The sequence below is a fragment of the Culex pipiens genome, chromosome 2, assembly GCF_016801865.2.
Source record: "Culex pipiens pallens isolate TS chromosome 2, TS_CPP_V2, whole genome shotgun sequence".
Taxonomy (NCBI): Eukaryota; Metazoa; Arthropoda; class Insecta; order Diptera; family Culicidae; genus Culex; species Culex pipiens.
In genome coordinates, this window is record NC_068938.1 from 213068485 (window position 1) to 213087486 (window position 19002).

General features: G+C 33.6%; 1 protein-coding gene across 1 annotated transcript in view; it reads left to right on the forward strand.

Annotated features, from left to right (window-relative positions):
* LOC120421974 (uncharacterized) overlaps positions 1-19002 on the forward strand; it is a 207688-nt gene that overhangs the window by 133902 nt on the left and 54784 nt on the right. Inside the window, exons 4-5 of the mRNA XM_039585284.2 lie at positions 9930-10032; positions 10086-10305. Of these exons, the coding sequence (XP_039441218.2) occupies positions 9930-10032; positions 10086-10305 (323 nt within the window). The remainder of the gene's footprint in view (positions 1-9929; positions 10033-10085; positions 10306-19002) is intronic.

The following is a 19002-nucleotide window of genomic DNA, read 5'->3' on the forward strand; positions in this document are numbered from 1 at the left end:
CCAATGTTTGTAATTTCCCAAAGGACGCCGTCAGCCCCCATTCGCATATTATTGCAACGAAACCAGCTCGGTTGGCTTATCTGGCGAAAATATTTAGACAAAGGATGCAATTGTACAACATCAGCTGTGGATGGTGTACTGCACAAACAACACAACAACTCTTCTGCAACTAGTGTATGTGTAAGTCTGTGTGCGTTTTATAGTACGCTTCTTCGCGGGAGCATTTCCCCGAAAGGATAAACTTTTCTTGCATCAAGTGGTTGGTCTATTATTCGCGCGGTACACACACTCACTGAACCATGTCGGGAAGAGCTTTTGTTTCTTAGCCAGGCTCTTGTGTAAACTTTGCGTTCGGAACAGCGTGTAATGTTTTGGGGCTTCTCTACAATGTCTTGTATGTTTGTCTGTTGAGTAATGCTCAGGAATGGATCAGCTGTTGACTTTACGATTTGAACTTGACACAGTCCCAGAACTGTGAAGTTAGAAGAAGCTATGCAACTTTATGTGATATGGGAAACCAAAACATTGTTGCACATTATTTTGAGTAAAAATGTTGAAGAATGTTATAAAGACGAAAAGATATAAGAATGTGTTGATTCGTAAAACAAACTAGATTAATTTTAAACAGAAATTTTGAAATCTTCAGGAAATTTTATTCAAAGCATCCTTAAAACATGTTACAACCTTGAAATCACCAAGTATTATTCTGTAAAATATGCAATCGATAAGTGAAGCCATCATTTCTCGCCGCCAAAATGGTTTTTCCCACCATCGATGCGTGGAACTCGCCACTCGAAACCACCACCCTCCCCGGTAATCCCCGTCAATAAATTCCAGTGTCCCGACAATTTTCCACAACTTATCGAAACTTTTTCCATAACCATAAAATCAGCGTTCCAAGAACAGCAGCGGGCACAAAAAAGCAATGCGATCTGCAAGTTGGTTGGAAAATTATATTCCCTGGCCCTAAAATTTCGTCGCTTTCCCTCAGCTGGGTGAGATTTCCCCGACGTTGTCGATCCACGAAAAAACCCCATCATCGCACTCAGTAAATTGAATTTCCCGCTGGCTGACAGACACTGCGACTTTGTGGTGGTGCCAGGATAAATAAAAAAATAACATTTTCCGTCATATTCTCGCCGTGCCGAAACGGGCGGCTCAAGAACGTCAGAAACAAAAATAGCAGCATTTCCGTGTAACTCTTTTACGTTGGAGTGGTTGACGATGATGGAGCGACGAAGACGACGACTAGGACGAATGGCAACTTTTTTAGGTTTTACAAGTCAGTGAATTATTTTATTCCAAGAGCGTTGGAAAGCGAGTGGCGAAAACAATTTGCCGATTTTCCACCAATTTGCGGGCGCTTTGAAGTTGCTTGGTGAGCGAACTTTTGATGCTAATTTTGGAACTTCTGCAAGTTGGTTGTAGACTAATTTAGACGAAAGAGTTGTTTCTGTTTAAATTTTACAATTAGGGTGTCCAATTTTTCCGGGTCTTGAATTTCCCGGGAAACGGGAAAAATATTTTTAAATTACGGATTTTTTTTTAAACAGTCATTAAATCTAAGTTTTGATTATATTTGTTATGTTTTTTATGCCTAAAGTCATAGAATTAGCTCCAAACTATTTATTGGTGATAATCTGCACTCGAATCTAAACAAGGATAGCTTTTTTGATTTTTTTTTTGAAATTAAATATGTCTTTATTGAACATTCTTATAATAATTACATTTACATTCTAAGTGGTATGGCCTAATGCTCTTCATCTTTGTTGTATTTTTCGTTTTATTATTAACTGGTCACATTTATTTTATTTGCTTCAAATTGTTTTACATTATTGCATTGAATCGAATACATTTGGGTAAAAATCACTTTAACAACTAATCCTAACTTGAAACTAAAAAAATAAATTCATTGAAATATTCAAAATCACTAGAACGAGTAAACTACGAACTGTATTTTAAGATGAATGCTCCAAGCGTTCTTACTTGTTCCTGGTGAGTTTTGCAACCACGCAGTGTTGTTGTCATCTCGATGAAAATGTTCAAAAGTTCTTGTGGTGAAAACAGGTCACTACTGCCTTCACCCGTTGATGTTGGTTGGTTTTCCCTCGGTTGCTGACTGAAGCCTGGAGGTGTTGTATTCTCTGCAACTCTTCGCCGCTGATTCAACGGCAATGGCTGCAGATTTGGAACCACTTGAACAAATCCCGCTCCAGGTGACGCCAAAGCAGGAAAATCCACGTCCGTGTGTGCTGGTGGTGTTTTACGACGATTTGGTTGGGGCCTCGTCGTCGCTTGCTGTCGATTTTTTACAAACTCAGCACGTTTTGGGCAGCTTCGATTCTTGGTAGAATGTTCGCCGGCGCAATTGACGCATTTCGCTTCGATGTTCTCGTTGATTGTTTCGCAAGCTTGAGTTTTGTGCTCATCTCCGCAGGTTGCACAACGACTCTTGATGAAACATTTCCTTCCACCATGTCCAAACTGCAAACAGTTCGAACACTGTGTCACGTCACGGTGCACTGGACGTTCCCAAGTCACGATGATGTTGAAAATTGCCCGAACTGCTTTCAGCTCAGACGGCGTTGTCGATCCTTTCTCGAGATGAACCAGGTAGTTGATCACGATAATTGATGTCCTTGTTGTGTCTCGTCATCTTGAAGACTTCGATCACGTTCACGTTCAACTTGAGAGTTTTGAGCTCTTCTTTCAGCACACTCACATCCATGTCATACAGGCCACGGAGGACCTGTTTCATGGGTCGTTTACCTGGATCATCATGGCTGTAGTATTCAATCTTTGTATTGTTCAGGAAATCCCGAACGTAGTTGTAATCCTTTCTGATAGGTAGCAGAATTTTGAGTCCATCAGCACACAAGCGAATGGAAGCTCGTAAAGCGGCAGATTTGATAAACCCGGTCGGCCACTTTCGCACCGAATCCGATGACGATGTTTTCACAAAAATGGGAGCAACTTTTCCCACGGTGCTCAAAATACCGTTATTGTATGTAGTTTTCGAGATACAGCCCTTTTAAGATGTTACATCCGATTTTCAATAAGAAAACCAAAACAATCTATACAATTTTAGCATTTCAAAGAATATGCAATTCGAGATAATGATGTTTTTTGCTTCATATGACTGCCAAGTTTCAGATAGTTTGCTGATGTAGTTCTCGAGATACAGCCATTTTAAAATGTTATTTCCGACTTTTCAGCACTTTAAAGAATATGCATTTCGAGATATTGATGTTTTTTGCTTCATATGACTGTCAAGTATCTCTGGGAAAAGTGTATTGATTTTATAGATTTTCTTTGGAAATGTCGGAAATAACATTTTAAAATGGCTGTATCTCGAGAACTACATCAGCAAACCTTCTGAAACTTTGTCCAGAGATACTTGACAGTCATATGAAGCAAAAAACATCATTATCTTGAAATGCATACTCTTTGAAGTGCTGAAATTGTATTGATTTTATAGATTTTCTTTGAAAAAGTCGGAAATAACATTTTAAAATGGCTGTATCTCGAGAACTACATCAGCAAACTATCTGAAACTTGGCCCAGAGCTACTTGACAGTCATATGAAGCAAAAAACATCAATATCTCGAAATGCATATTCTATAAAGTGCTGAAATTGTATTGGTTTTATAGATTTTCTTTGAAAAAGTCGGAAATAACATTTTAAAATGGCTGTATCTCGAAAACTACATCAGCAAACTTTCTGAAACTTTGTCCAGAGATACTTGGCAGTCATATGAAGCAAAATTCATCATTATCGACGAAAAAACGAACGAACGTTTCCGGAATGGACGCACTAAAATAAACATGTCATAAGATTGATTTTGAAATCACGAAAAAAATTCAAAGGCATTAGGAATGACAAGGAATAATGATAAGAAAATTTGGTATCAAAAACATAAAGATAAATATTATTTATTTATTTCACAAAATTCCAAAAAGGTATGAAATAAAGTTTTTTTTTTTATTTCGATGAAAGAATACGCAAAACAATTTAAGCTATCAAGCAAATCTCTGTTAAATTTATTTAAATAATGACGAACAAATTGCACATAACGTGAGGAACCAAAAATAATTTGAAAGTGAACATTTTAAATAAAACTATTATTTTTAAAATAAGAAAAAAAAAATGCTCAGCAGGTTTTATAAATTTCTATAATTATCATTAAAAAAAAATGCCATAAATTGAATTTTGTCCAGACTTTTTGAAATACTGAAAACCATGACCACAAACACAATTTTGATTCATTTTTTTAATGATGGTACATTTGATGAGTCTGTTTTCACATGTGCTTAAAAAAAATCATAGTTTAAAATATGTTCAGAGAGTAACACTCATGGGGAAATTAAATAAAATATGATTTTTCTCAAAATCTAAAATAAAAGTAGCCATTACTCAAGTAAAAAGCACATTTTCAAAAAAAATTGAAATACGACTCAATTTCAAATGTGATCTTACAATTTCGAAAATCGATTTTAATATTTCTGCAAAATTCATAAGGCCGTTCCAAATACTTTTTGAAGTTTAGTTCCTCGATCATGACGACTGTCGAGAGAGGACAAAAAAATAAAAATGAATAATACAAGCCATGTATCAACAAGTGAAGGAAAAAAGTGTTTCGAAAAGAAATTAACAACTGATTATTTCACAACTAGTTACAAATGTCTAATTTTTTGCGATCCTGTACATCAAAGTATCACAGCAATTCTATTTGTTTTAATTAGATAAAATATAATATGATTTTCAACGCAAGAAAATGATACTTCAGGTAGCTTTCAGTTGATTAGATTTCCACGTCCATTAAAATTTTAAAATTAAAAAAAAATGTTTAGCGACTCCTTATTAAACATTAGGATGACATAAACTTTGATAAATATTTGCAACGGCATAATTTTGCGACAAAATTTCTGCCCATACTCGTTTGTGGCTCAAAAGATATAGATGATTTTGGTAAGTTTACATTTTTTTCTGAAAAGTCCTATCCAATACCAAAATTTTGCTCTAGACACCAAATTGATCAGAAAATTCCTCCCAAAAAAATCTGAGTATTCGTTCCGTGCGATGTTCCTGAAATTCAACAAATATAATTAGTTTAAAAATGCTCATTTGTTTAAAATGCGATAAAACTTTTGTAAGTGTAGTCTGAATAATTAACAATAGATGTCACAAGTTTTTCTTATGAAATATTTGTCATCCATGATTTGCTTGCCTTATTATCCAAATTTCTAATATTTTGATCACAAATTTCAAGCTGATTTTCAAAATTTTCAAAAAAGAACACCAAATCTACCCTACATGATAAAACCAACTTGCATGCATCCAAAATTGAATCAACTCCATTCTTGCAGTCATAATGCAATCACTCCACTTCACATCCCAAACATCAAACAACAATAATTCCATAGCTTCGACTGAAATCGAATTCCAAGCCCACCCCCAGTCATAATTGCAATAATCTTTTGTGCACACACATACACGCTCTTTCAAACGTGCAGCTTCCGGAAATAAATCATGAAAGATTGAATGCTTCACTTCCCTCACCCACGTCCCAACCCCGAACGCACAAAAGTCGCAATCCAATTTGAGCGAAAGTTAATTTCGATGCCACAACAAATTTCCCTTGTTTGCACAATTGATGGAAAAATTGACATCCGCAAGCGATCGTGTTTGCTGCAATAATTTTCCCCTTCCAGGAGGTTGTTAGTGGAAGGGGTTGGAATTCTCCCCCGAAAAAGTCCAATCGTGATGCATTGCCGCTCGATTGGCATTAAAAATTCATAAATAAAGCGTAATCAAATTGTGTATTTCATTGAAATTATTCCGATGACATTTCGGGAGCTGAAATTCAAAGGGGGTTGTCACAAAAAAAACGCCAAGTTAAGGTGTCAGCAACAAGCCACAAGGCACGAGAGGAAAAAAGTCGCTGGGAAAAACATCGGTGTGGGGAAAAAAGTTCAGCAAAAGCAAAAGCATCAACTCTAATTTATTCATTCAATTTTACACAACTGAAATTTGCATACGTGTCATCGCGTACGACCGACACCCATGCCAGAGCTTTTTTTGTTGCTGGTAGGTAAAGGTGTGTGAGATGGTGTTAACAAGAGGAAGGTGGAGGGAGGACGACCCCTCAGGAGCTGTTTGTGGAATCAGTCACAAAAAAAACGTTTTCGCTCAAATTTCATCAGGATGCGCCTGTGGTGGTGTGGGATTTCCCACCTGGGAGAAGGGAAGGAAGTCAACACCTGAACAAATTTCAAGAGTAAACTCTGATGAAGGGTGATTCGATAAAGGGAAATTGGATTAAATCACGCAAGATTGTTGACAAATGATTTTTGTTTAAAAACTTTATGAACACCTAAAATTTTTTGTGACTTTTTGGAAAACAAATTAAATTTAAAATATCACAAAAAGCTTTATACATTATTAGAGTTATGCTACTATCACCACTTTTTGAAATATCAATGAATTTGTGAAAATATTTATTTTAACTTACAAGTCATCAACATATGGTCTCAAAATTCATAAATCAAAAAAGATAACAAAGGCAATATTGGGTTAAAAACATAAATAAGCATTCTACATTTTTTTTCCGAATAGTTTGCAAAGGATTTTACAATGGTTTTCAATGATAATTTAAATTTAGACCAATATTTTTTTCTTTTTTGCCTCATAGTTCTGGAAGAAAAATTTCAATGGAGAGGAGGAGGAGAAGGCAAATAACTTGAAATAAAATGAGTGTAGTTTAACTGTTACATTTAAAAACAAATAAAAATCGACAGTTGAAAAATAGATGCTAAAATTTATGACCAATGATCATTGACCATGTAACCGAGGCAGACCAAAAACTTTATCTTATTTCTATAAAAATAAGGCTGAACCATTTGTTTCAAATTGTCTCCTCCTCTTTTTCTACTCTCCCAGTTTCCCAAAAAATAAGGGACTAAATAGTTTGAGGTCGTTGCAAATATTTTTCAAAGTTAAAGTCACCCCCCTTAAAAGGCACGATAGTTATCTTATTTCATAATATTTTGGATGCCTTTTCTTAAATTTTCTTCCTGATTTTTTTTCAAACCTTTTCTGTTTTGTTTCAAAATATGGTAGAAATTTTATTGCTTTGTTATTTTTATCATTCTATTTTGAAATGTTTATAAACGTAATGAGTTTTGCTTATTTTTTTATTATTTCGTTATTATTAGTAGCCAGATTCCTCTCATGAAGAATTACCAGTAATTACTAGAATTATTGAGAAAAACTCGAATTACTGCAGAATTACTGCGTAATTTTGGAATTACACGAATTACTGTTCGAGTTATGCCGGATTACCATTCTGCCACAGAGCTGGAAACTCCTTACATGAAAATTAATAAACAAAAAAGGGGTTTGAAAAAGGGTTATCGAAATTATTTCCTAAATTTCTTAATTTCGTAAAAAAAGAAGAATGGCATTACTTTTCTGTACTAAAATTATCGGAAATCACTAGAATTGATCCGAAATAAAATAAATTAATAAATAATAAATGAAATAAATAAATAATTACTGATTCACTTCCTAAAATTTCAGGTTATCCTGGATTAGTAACCAGTCTAACGTGATTCTGGAAGCCCATTGAATGCATTTGTGAGGAATTGGAAACTTTTTTAATTTTTATATAAATTTTGAGCTTTGGAACACATTGAATTAATGTGAAACTTGAGAATATTTTTTTCATAAATGTATTGATATTTAGCAATATTGAGACAGTAAAAATGTTTTAAGAATTTTGTTTTACTTTTATTTGGAAATTTTGAATTTAGGCTTGAAATGTTAAATATAGTTTTCAACAGAAGTAGACTTAAACATAAATAAATGGGTTTATTTAAATACTTTCAGCAGGCCATAATTATTTTCTTGAAAATGATTCGAAATAAGAAAATGAGTCAATGTGCAATTTTCCTAACATTTCAAAAACTGCGTTTTTCCTGAAACAAGAGTTTAAATTTTCTTGAATCAGTTTTTAAAATTATGTTCATTAAATTTCTGAAGTGTGAAAAAGTTTTAATGTTATTTTTAAGAAACATATTTTTTCAAAATATTTTCTGAAGAAAAACAACAATAGCATAACAAATAATGTTACGTTACTACAAATCAATGCGTATTTTATTAAAAAAAAGGAAAACAATCTCTAATCGAACATTCTATTGTAAATTTTAAAATTAAATAAAAGAAGCGACCTTGACAATGGCACATTTTATTTGTCATAATTAATCAAATTTAATCACTTTCAATATTAAATATTATGCAAGCTCTACAAATTTTGTTAATTTTATATTTAATATCAAATATTAAAATTATTTTAACTAGGAAATCAGTAAATTTCACTAACCTTACATAAACATACATTAAATTGTGAATTTTAGAAAGAAACTTAAAAAGCAACGTTGCCAACATTGGCCCATTTCACAGTAATAATTCATACTTGAACACTTTTGATAAAAAAAACACACTAAAAATTCATTCAATAAGATAATTTTACTCATTTCATATTTAAGGCCAAATAAAAAACTTTTAAAAATATTTCAAGTTGAACCTTGTAGTTCCCGTGATATTGTAATTGAATGTTACAGGCTTATTAGGCAACACCTGAAAAACTCAATTTTAACGATATGAATTCTATGTATTCTAGTCTCAGAAACTAATTTCCAATTGCCAATGTCTCAGAAAAAAATATGGGAAATTTTCTCAGCTAAGTAGCTAATAACGAAAAATGTTAACATTTCAGAATATTATGAGTATAACTCCAAAACAGTGCACTTTACCAAAAATCATATCTCTTGAACCAGCTTTTGAACCATCCCGCATCCCGCTTAACAGATATCTTTTTAGTAACCTAAAACATAGAAAAACGTAAATTCAACAAATGTTTATTTTGGGAATTGAACTTTTTTTGGATAAAATTTCTATACAAAAATGTTCAACCTATTTTTTCCAAAAAGTCCTTATCATAATCTACCACTTTGCCGAAGACATCAAATCGATCAAAATAATCATTCAAATGATATAGAATTTCCACATAACATTTTTCCACATAACATTTTTGTAAGTACAACTTCCCAAAAAGTTTCAACCAGATTTAAAATACCAAAATTAAATTTCAAAATTGTACAAGTATTTGAAAAAATTGCCATTTTCTGAAATTTCTTTATAGAAACCTGAATTGTATGATAATAATTCTTCATTATAAGAAATAATAATAATAATAATAGGAAAGCAACATCCAAACATTCTCCTTTAAAATTGATACCACAAAAAACGACCATGAATATCCGCCCTCACCATGTAGAATAAAATAAACATTCATCAATCGTGATGCTTGACTCTGCCGAGTCGCTCAGCGTTCCTAGGTCTCGCGCAGAGATGTCCTCGGGTGTGTCAAGGACAACCTACCATCCGGCACCGGCAGCATTTGTCTGCCATCGGGCTCTGCCCCCCAAAGGGCCTTTTTTGGGAACAGTTTTCAGCGCTACAAATATGCGCGCTGTTCGCTCCACTCCCCGGGTATTGTACGTTTGTACGTACAAAGTTATGAAAATATCCTACCTGGCGCGATACTTTGTCAAGGTTGACAATAGTTCCAATTTATGAACTGCACACGTACACGTGCACATTAGACACACGTACAGAGATACAGTTTTGGCAGTTCATTATTCATTCTGGCCCAGGACTAGGGAGAGGTCATAGGGGTTTTGCGGTGAGATAGAGAGATAAATAGCTAAATTTGTGAAAATTTCTGAGCATAAATATGCCAAAATGTTTCAATTTTGGGTCATGATATATGGGCACTGATTAACGAAACAACTTTGTCGAAGACCACAAATCGATCGGAAGCTTGGTGAACTACTAATTTTGATGTCTTACTTCTGTCCATTTCCAGGTACGGTCCCCACTTTGAGACGGACAACGTCACCAACATCACCGTCCAGAACGGGGACGACCTATTTCTAAGCTGTAGGATAAGTTTGCTGCAGGACAAAACGGTAAGTTTTACCATCGCTGATTATTTCTCAAAATTGATGTTGTAATTCCTCAGGTGTCCTGGGTGCGGCGGAAACACGGCGAGACGGACCTGCAGCTGCTGACGGTCGGCAAGCAGACCTACTCGGGCGACCCGCGGTACACGATCGAGTTCCAGTACCCGAACAACTGGCGGCTCAAGATCGCCGCGGCCAACAAGAACGACGAGGGCGTGTACGAGTGCCAGATCTCGACGCACCCGCCGAAAGTGATAATCTACTACCTGCACGTGAACGGTGAGTCCTGGGAGTTTATTTGGGGGGCAACCTGGAAAGCGTGAAGTCAGAGTTACACAATTTGTTTGTTGCGAGGAAGTCCCACGGGGCAGAGGTCATAATCAGTGTCAAACCTCGTTAGATCTATTTGCCTTGGCATTGCGCGCAAACCATGTTGTATACGTGTCCCCCCACGTGGTGCTACCACCACCCGTAGAGGTGGTGTATAAATTTGAACAAATGTGTTATAAATCACTGATAAAAAAGCTCATTTATCTAGGAAACCTATCAGAGAGAGAGAACTAGAGCAATTTTGGTTCCGCCCCTTTGGCACCGGGGCCAAACATTTCCCGGCCATGCAAAATTTGGCCAATATCTGACACATTGATTGCGCGCTTCAACCGCGCACGGTGAAGCTTGCCAAGGCCAACGGCAATAATGGCGGTTGCGATATGAGTTTGCTGCAAGAGGTGAACATTTTTGGGACTTGACCCACTTGCATTTTGGGCCAATGCCTCACCTTTCGACCTCCACAGATCCCCAAACTGAGGTTTCAATCCTGATGTATTCAAAAAAACCCGAAAAAGTTCCGTGCATTTTTGTCATACTTCTTAACAAACTCTAAAAATTGATGTATTTGCGACAATTGGGGGATTTAGGTCAGAACTCATTTGACACACGTAAATGCCCGACTACCGTAAACATTTGTATTAAAAATTGGAACTTCGGCAACCAAATTCAACCAAACTTCGGGACAATGCTCAAAACGATCAGCCAAACAAAACACGTTTGTTATTTTTTACATTACGTGTAGAGCGTCCAATTTTCCGGGGTTAAAAATTTCCCGGGAAACGGGAAATCCCGGGAATTCCCAGGAAATTTTAAATTTATTGATAATTGTTCTGATCATGGTAACGATTTATATTTTGTCACAAAATTGTATAGGACTACGACTTTAATGGTTAAAATAAGTTTGAAGATCAAATAATAGCTTGACTGCATGTCAACTAAAAGAAAATGTATAATCTCAAATCGTACAACAAAATAAAAAATGATCTTTGGTAGTTTTGTTGCGAAGTATTTTTTCATTGAAATGTTTTGGCAGTAAGTAAAATGAATTTATATTCCACAATAATAAAATTTCTTTAAAACTTGCTTTTTTGACCAGTTTGAGAGTGTATGGTTTGAAACATTAAGAGAGTATGGTTTGACACATTAAGTTGAATTGGAAAAAAACATGCAGAAATTATGTTTTTCATAACAAATACATTTTCTAAAACAACTCATACTGGTTTCAGCTCTTGAACACCTTTTTAAACTATTAAGTTTTTCCTAAAAAATCTAACTTCTCGTGTCACATGGTTTTCAGGTTTATTATTGACTTCGGTTGACGTTTTTTTTTATTGCACAAGGATTTGTTTATTGTTTTTTGTTTTTTGTTTTTTGTTTTTTGTTTTTTGTTTTTTGTTTTTTGTTTTTTGTTTTTTGTTTTTTGTTTTTTGTTTTTTGTTTTTTGTTTTTTGTTTTTTGTTTTTTGTTTTTTGTTTTTTGTTTTTTGTTTTTTGTTTTTTGTTTTTTGTTTTTTGTTTTTTGTTTTTTGTTTTTTGTTTTTTGTTTTTTGTTTTTTGTTTTTTGTTTTTTGTTTTTTGTTTTTTGTTTTTTGTTTTTTGTTTTTTGTTTTTTGTTTTTTGTTTTTTGTTTTTTGTTTTTTGTTTTTTGTTTTTTGTTTTTTGTTTTTTGTTTTTTGTTTTTTGTTTTTTGTTTTTTGTTTTTTGTTTTTTGTTTTTTGTTTTTTGTTTTTTGTTTTTTGTTTTTTGTTTTTTGTTTTTTGTTTTTTGTTTTTTGTTTTTTGTTTTTTGTTTTTTGTTTTTTGTTTTTTGTTTTTTGTTTTTTGTTTTTTGTTTTTTGTTTTTTGTTTTTTGTTTTTTGTTTTTTGGTTTTTGTTTTTTGTTTTTTGTTTTTTGTTTTTTGTTTTTTGTTTTTTGTTTTTTGTTTTTTGTTTTTTGTTTTTTGTTTTTTGTTTTTTGTTTTTTGTTTTTTGTTTTTTGTTTTTTGTTTTTTTTTTTGTTTTTTGTTTTTTGTTTTTTGTTTTTTGTTTTTTGTTTTTTGTTTTTTGTTTTTTGTTTTTTGTTTTTTGTTTTTTTTTTTTTGTTTTTTGTTTTTTGTTTTTTGTTTTTTGTTTTTTGTTTTTTGTTTTTTGTTTTTTGTTTTTTGTTTTTTGTTTTTTGTTTTTTGTTTTTTGTTTTTTGTTTTTTGTTTTTTGTTTTTTGTTTTTTGTTTTTTGTTTTTTGTTTTTTGTTTTTTGTTTTTTGTTTTTTGTTTTTTGTTTTTTGTTTTTTGTTTTTTGTTTTTTGTTTTTTGTTTTTTGTTTTTTGTTTTTTGTTTTTTGTTTTTTGTTTTTTGTTTTTTGTTTTTTGTTTTTTGTTTTTTGTTTTTTGTTTTTTGTTTTTTGTTTTTTGTTTTTTGTTTTTTGTTTTTTGTTTTTTGTTTTTTGTTTTTTGTTTTTTGTTTTTTGTTTTTTGTTTTTTGTTTTTTGTTTTTTGTTTTTTGTTTTTTGTTTTTTGTTTTTTGTTTTTTGTTTTTTGTTTTTTGTTTTTTGTTTTTTGTTTTTTGTTTTTTGTTTTTTGTTTTTTGTTTTTTGTTTTTTGTTTTTTGTTTTTTGTTTTTTGTTTTTTGTTTTTTGTTTTTTGTTTTTTGTTTTTTGTTTTTTGTTTTTTGTTTTTTGTTTTTTGTTTTTTGTTTTTTGTTTTTTGTTTTTTGTTTTTTGTTTTTTGTTTTTTGTTTTTTTGTTTTTTTGTTTTTTTGTTTTTTGTTTTTTTTGTTTTTTGTTTTTTGTTTTTTGTTCAAGATTTGAAGATTTGAAGATTTGAAGATTTGAAGATTTGAAGATTTGAAGATTTGAAGATTTGAAGATTTGAAGATTTGAAGATTTGAAGATTTGAAGATTTGAAGATTTGAAGATTTGAAGATTTGAAGATTTGAAGATTTGAAGATTTGAAGATTTGAAGATTTGAAGATTTGAGATTTGAAGATTTGAAGATTTGAAGATTTGAAGTTATGGAGATTGAATTGAAGAAGTTTGAAAAATTTAACTATTTTATTTTTTTCGGTAGCTTTAAACCAATGTTTTTTCCATGTAACTTGGCAACATCTTCTCTGCTCTCATCACCAACTTTTCAGCCACGTTTCGCAAACTGCAAACTGCACTTATCGACCAATGTTAACCAATTTCCCTGGGCTGACAAAATAAAAAGAACAAAAATCAGCAAGCACAACATGCCTTCCAGCCAAATCACGCCCCAGCAAACAAAACAACTCTGCGAGCAAACAAGAGCCAACTCTCCGCTGCTCTGCATAAAAGCTGGAAATATGCGCAATCTGGAGGGAACCATTCCGCAGCTAACGAAACTTCATCAACCGGGGCTTGGAAGCTTTTTAACTTTTCGGGCTCCTAAAGTTGAGCCGCGCGAGCTTATTCTCTAATGAACAGTTTCGGGAGTTGCACAAACTTGGCCAACTAACAGAATGGCTGGCCAGTGTTGCCAGTTATTTGCGGATATTTTTTGGGATTTCACGATTCTATGGCAGAAACTGGCGCAATCGTGTCACAAAAAGTCTAACGTTGCCCCAGTTTTGGTCCTCTTGATTTGGCGAAAAGATGAAGGAAGTGCTGTTGCTGGACTCATTGCAGCGTGAATTTCCGCTTTAATTGTAAAAACTGACAAGGGAACAATTTTTTTCTGTGGAACGAGTTGAAGGAAAGAAAGAGGAAAAACTTTTCAATTTCTGTCGTATTTAGAAAGACAGAGCAAGAATAAACCAGCTGTAAATATCATCCCCACCGGATGTGCGGACTCCATGAAAGTAACCTTTTCGTTCCGGTAATCACATCGGAAGATTTCAGCGTTGAAAATATATGTGAGCGTGTGTTTATCTACATGCCAATGAAAAGCTCAGTACCATTGTCGGGTAACCCCAGCGTAATAAGGCAAGAGTTATGTGAACTGCACACATAAAAAAAATCTCAAAAGATTATTTTTCCACAAATTTCGTTACATCGAGATTGAGTAGAGAGTAGATTCGACAGGGAAAGGAGGATGCGTGGACATACCATGAATCCCAAATTTATTTTTTGCTGTGCCTGCTTCGAACCCCTTTTCGTTGTGACAACGAGAGCGTGGTTGCTCATTTCTATTCAGGTTACGAAATGCCACCACACCGTGCAACCAACCGACGACGTTTCCCAGCGGTGGCTTCTTCCGGTTTGTTGGCTGCTGCCTCAAGAATTGCAATCTCCTGGCAGGCATCTCCGAGGATGCACTTCTTTTTTTCGCCCGTCGGTGAGCTATGAACTGGCAAGATCTCGGTGGAAGTTTTTAGCACAGATTTACGTCACATTTTGGAACGCTTCCAAGTTTCGGTTGTGACAAAAGCTGATAAATTCAGGATTTGATTTTTTGTAACACAATTTTAAGAAGATGAGCCCATGAAGTGTATGCACGAAAACAGCAAAGTGCTGAATTCTTTCGCCAAAGATCCCATGGTTAGGACGAAGTCGTTGTGTGCATTGTACCCTGCTAAGCAGGTACCTGCCCTACGTGTCGTCGTCGTAGCCTCTGGTGGAATGAAAAATGCCAAGGAAAACGTGCAATTTTTCCTTGTGTCATCAGCTTTTTCCTAGTCCGGGACGCTGTCCTCGTTGTGGTTGTGGCAGGTATCTCACCTTGGGGGCATTCCAGAACGGACCCAGACAACGTCAAGGTAAATCTGGGAAATGAACCATTTTTGGTGGCAAATGCACCTGTCAGAAGTGAGCAGTGCTTCTTTTAATTTTATGCTTTGTTGAGGGAAGAACTTGCTGAAATTTTGAGAAAGTATGAAAAAGTCTTTAGAGCGCCTTTACGTTTAAATTTATTTGTAGCAAATCAAATCCAACTAACAAGGTCGAATACCGAAATGATTGCCAAATTATACCACTGTCATTTATCACTTTCAACCCATTTTCCTACAGCATTAAACCATTCCCAACATCACACAAGGCTGCCGCAACATACCCTCTGCTTATTAGTTCTAAACGATTTACTTCGAAATGAATTTTGGAGACTTCCCCTCTATCTCTCTCAGTTACTCGTAACTGCTTCTGTCTCCAAAGTTTTCCGCACCATCACCAGCAGCCAACATCAGTCTCTCGAAAGTACATCTGTGCGAACCACCAAACTGACCTTTTCCGACTAAACCAACCAAGTTGAGATTTATTGCCGTCAAGAAGCACCCAACAGTGTTGCCAGGGCACCACTCAAACGAGTGACCTCGGAAGTTTCGTCCTCGACCTCGACCTCGCATACAAACTCTCCCAGAATCACGTAAATGGATGAAGACAAACTTTTCATCTAATTCCCATTACTAAATCAGCAGGAAAAGTAGCAGCACCGGATGGGAACGTCGGAAAACACAAGTCGCACAAGGACAGGACAATGTGGCCAGCAAACCTCTCGCCGAGACGTCTTATGTCTTGTGGAAATGTTCGTAACAGATCCCCTCAGCTTTAGTACTGAGGATGTAGTAGCAGTCTGTGAACAGCTGGGAAAAAGCGCGATGAAAAGACGAATAAAAGTATCGGAAAAATCTTGGAATCCTGAAGGAGGTCAGAAAGGTGTGGGGGAAAATTGCAATTTTCGTCCAAAATTACAATTTCGACAATTTTGAAAAAGAATTAAAAAAATTTCTTCGAAAATTTCTTAAATCAAATTTAAAAACAAAAATAGGTCTAAACGTGGACCATTTACCCTGCCAGCGGCACTGACAAGATTCGTCGGGTACGAATCCCGGCGAGAAAACTTGATTTGTGAAATAGCGTAGTTTGTAAATCACATTTATTGCAAACAATTTATTTACTTTTTTTTCCTGCGGGAGCAAATTCGGGAAGGTTTGGGTTGGCCCAGCCGAATATGTTGTGGGATGGGTCAGCAAGGTTCGTGGATTGTGGGAAAATCGTAACGTTGCAAACATATAAATGTGATCGTTTATGTGATTTTATTATGATATTTTTGCAAAAATGATAATAAGACAGTTATTTGATAACAAATCCATAAGAAGGCAAATCAGAAATGACTTTTGTATACTGAATATAAAACTGAGTGTTTTGCACTGCCACGATGGGACTCATGAAATCTCCAAGAGTGCACAATACAGCACACACTCTGAAAATTATGTATATAACAACAATCTCATAAAAATAATTGCATTTAATCATTCTGCTTAAGAAAAATTTCTATAATTAATACAGACTTAATAATAAAAAAATATGCACGAAAGGCTGGCTTGTCATTCTTTAAAAAAAAAACAAATCGAAACATTCTAAATAACATTAGATACTTTGCTCCGCAAAACACTCACCTCAAATTTGGAAGCAAATGGTGGCGTCAACATTTTGCGAATTGGATTTTATTTTTTCTCCTTTTTCAAGAAATTTTATGATGTAAAAAGGTTTAAAAATTTGATAAATTATGATGCTATCTTCCTTTTGGCAAAAGATAAAACGTGCTCTAAATGTTCTCGAATCATAATTTTGCATTTTAAATCAGTTCAAAATATTGAGTACAAATTAATTAATTACTTCAAGTTATCATAAAATTTTGATAAGTTCAAAAAGATAATTAACAATAATTAAAAAATGTCGATGGAAGGACTACTTTAATAGTGTCATGTCAAAATGATTTCAAATCGGAAAACGGAATGCATTTTTGTATTTTTTGGATACTTTTCACAAGAAGATGACAAAGTAGGTTTGTAAAAAATAAATTTTACGTGCTTTTGAAACACAATTCAAACAAATTTTCAAATTTACAGGCAAATCAACAGCAGAACAAATTTCATACAAAATGTGAAAACTGTTGATTCTCGCTTCGTATACAGTTATAAGTGCAATATGAATAGAAACAAAACTAGTTTTAAGAAAATAAGGTGAAATTCTGACTTTTAAACAGTTAGACCTAAAATTGAAGCGCTAAAAACTTGGTTTAATAAATAATAACATTTTTTTTCTTAAAAATTATACAGCAACCTAAGTAATGTTACATTTGCCTCAAACATAAATTTTAAACAAAAAAAAACAAAAAGTTTAATAAAACACATTTTTTATGAAAACTTGAATTTGCCATCAAAAGAACTTTAGTGAAATTTGGATAAAGTCAGCGTTTTCAAGTAATATCCATCTTGAATATTTTTTTTATTTTTTTTTTTTTGAAAGTGACGCAGATTTTAAATGCAAAAAATAGTGCCCATGTTTGTCATTTTTGGGAAAAAACATGTTTTAGAAATGCTGAGAAATTGCTCATCATTTCGCATTTTTGAACTTTGTAAGAACGTCCTTTGAATGTCGAGACCATGCAAAAATTAAAAAAAAAAGATAGGAAAAATTGATTTTCTCATTATTGCTCAAAATAACAAAATGTAAAAAAATTAATTAAGAAGAGCAGATTTTTTTTAACGTTTAAAATCGAATCATTAGTTCCCGAGTTATCGATAATCAGAAAATTAGCGCTGATTGGGCAACACTGCGAAAAACTCACTTTTATTTATTTTTTTCATCTCAGCAACCAAAGGCCGTAGAGGGCATTTACTCAGCTCTTCGATTTTTTCCAAAGATGCACACTATGTTTTTAAACTGAAAAACAACGACATTTTTCAGAAAAGTTACCAAAAAATTGCTATAAATTTAAAACGGTACATTTTATCAAAAAATTTATACAGTTCATTTTGGATTGCAAATTTGATTTAGCATTTAAAATTTAAGTCATATTTTTTGCGTTTTAAAGATATTTTTCAATTATTTTATCAATTTAATTGGTTTATCCATACCTACAACTCTGCCAGAGACACAATCTAGCAAAAAATCCTTTAACAGAAGAGTTTTTTATTAAATTTCCACATTCCATTTTTGTATGGACAGCTGTCAAATTTGTATGGAAAATGATATAGACAAACTGATGGTGTAAAATGGCTTCTTTGGGCTTACGGAATGCATTCAATAGGTTCCAGTCAGATTAAACAATTGCAATGAATCAAATTTCTGAAATCTTTGAGAATTTCTCAGTATTTTTTGTCTGGATCAGGTTGGCATTATACTTTCATAGTGATTGTTTTTTGTTTTTTTTTTTTTTTTTTTCAACAAAAATAAAAGACAGAAAAAATCAGTTATCTTAATCTGCATGTTTGCAAATGGAAAAAATATTTAAAAAAAAATCTTTTCAAATATTACAATTTCCATTGTTTGCATTCCAGTGCATTAAAGTATTTTGGCTACACGTTCTTAGGATCAATCTTTTGCTAAATATGCTGAAATCAGTAGAATATTTTATCAAATTATGTTTAACTTCTATTAAATCTTTATGTAATGAAAAATAAAAATATAATTTCTAGGTTTAAATGTTTGTGTGATTTTTCGTAAACAAAACATTTACTCAACGTTAAATCTTCCCACCATGTCCAAAACCTCTCCACGGTTGCCAGATTCCATTCCGCGCCTAGCATTTTACGAGCTTTTTTCTTCGGACCATTCGTTCGACGACGTCGTATATTTTTACATATTTACGAACATCGGTGCGTTAAGGCACTGCCGGCCATCTGGCCGAGAAGTCAGCCGGATAAAATAAAACCGAAAAAAAGGTGTTTCGAGGATTCGTCTGCCTCTGCAAGATTTATCCCCAACACGGTCCT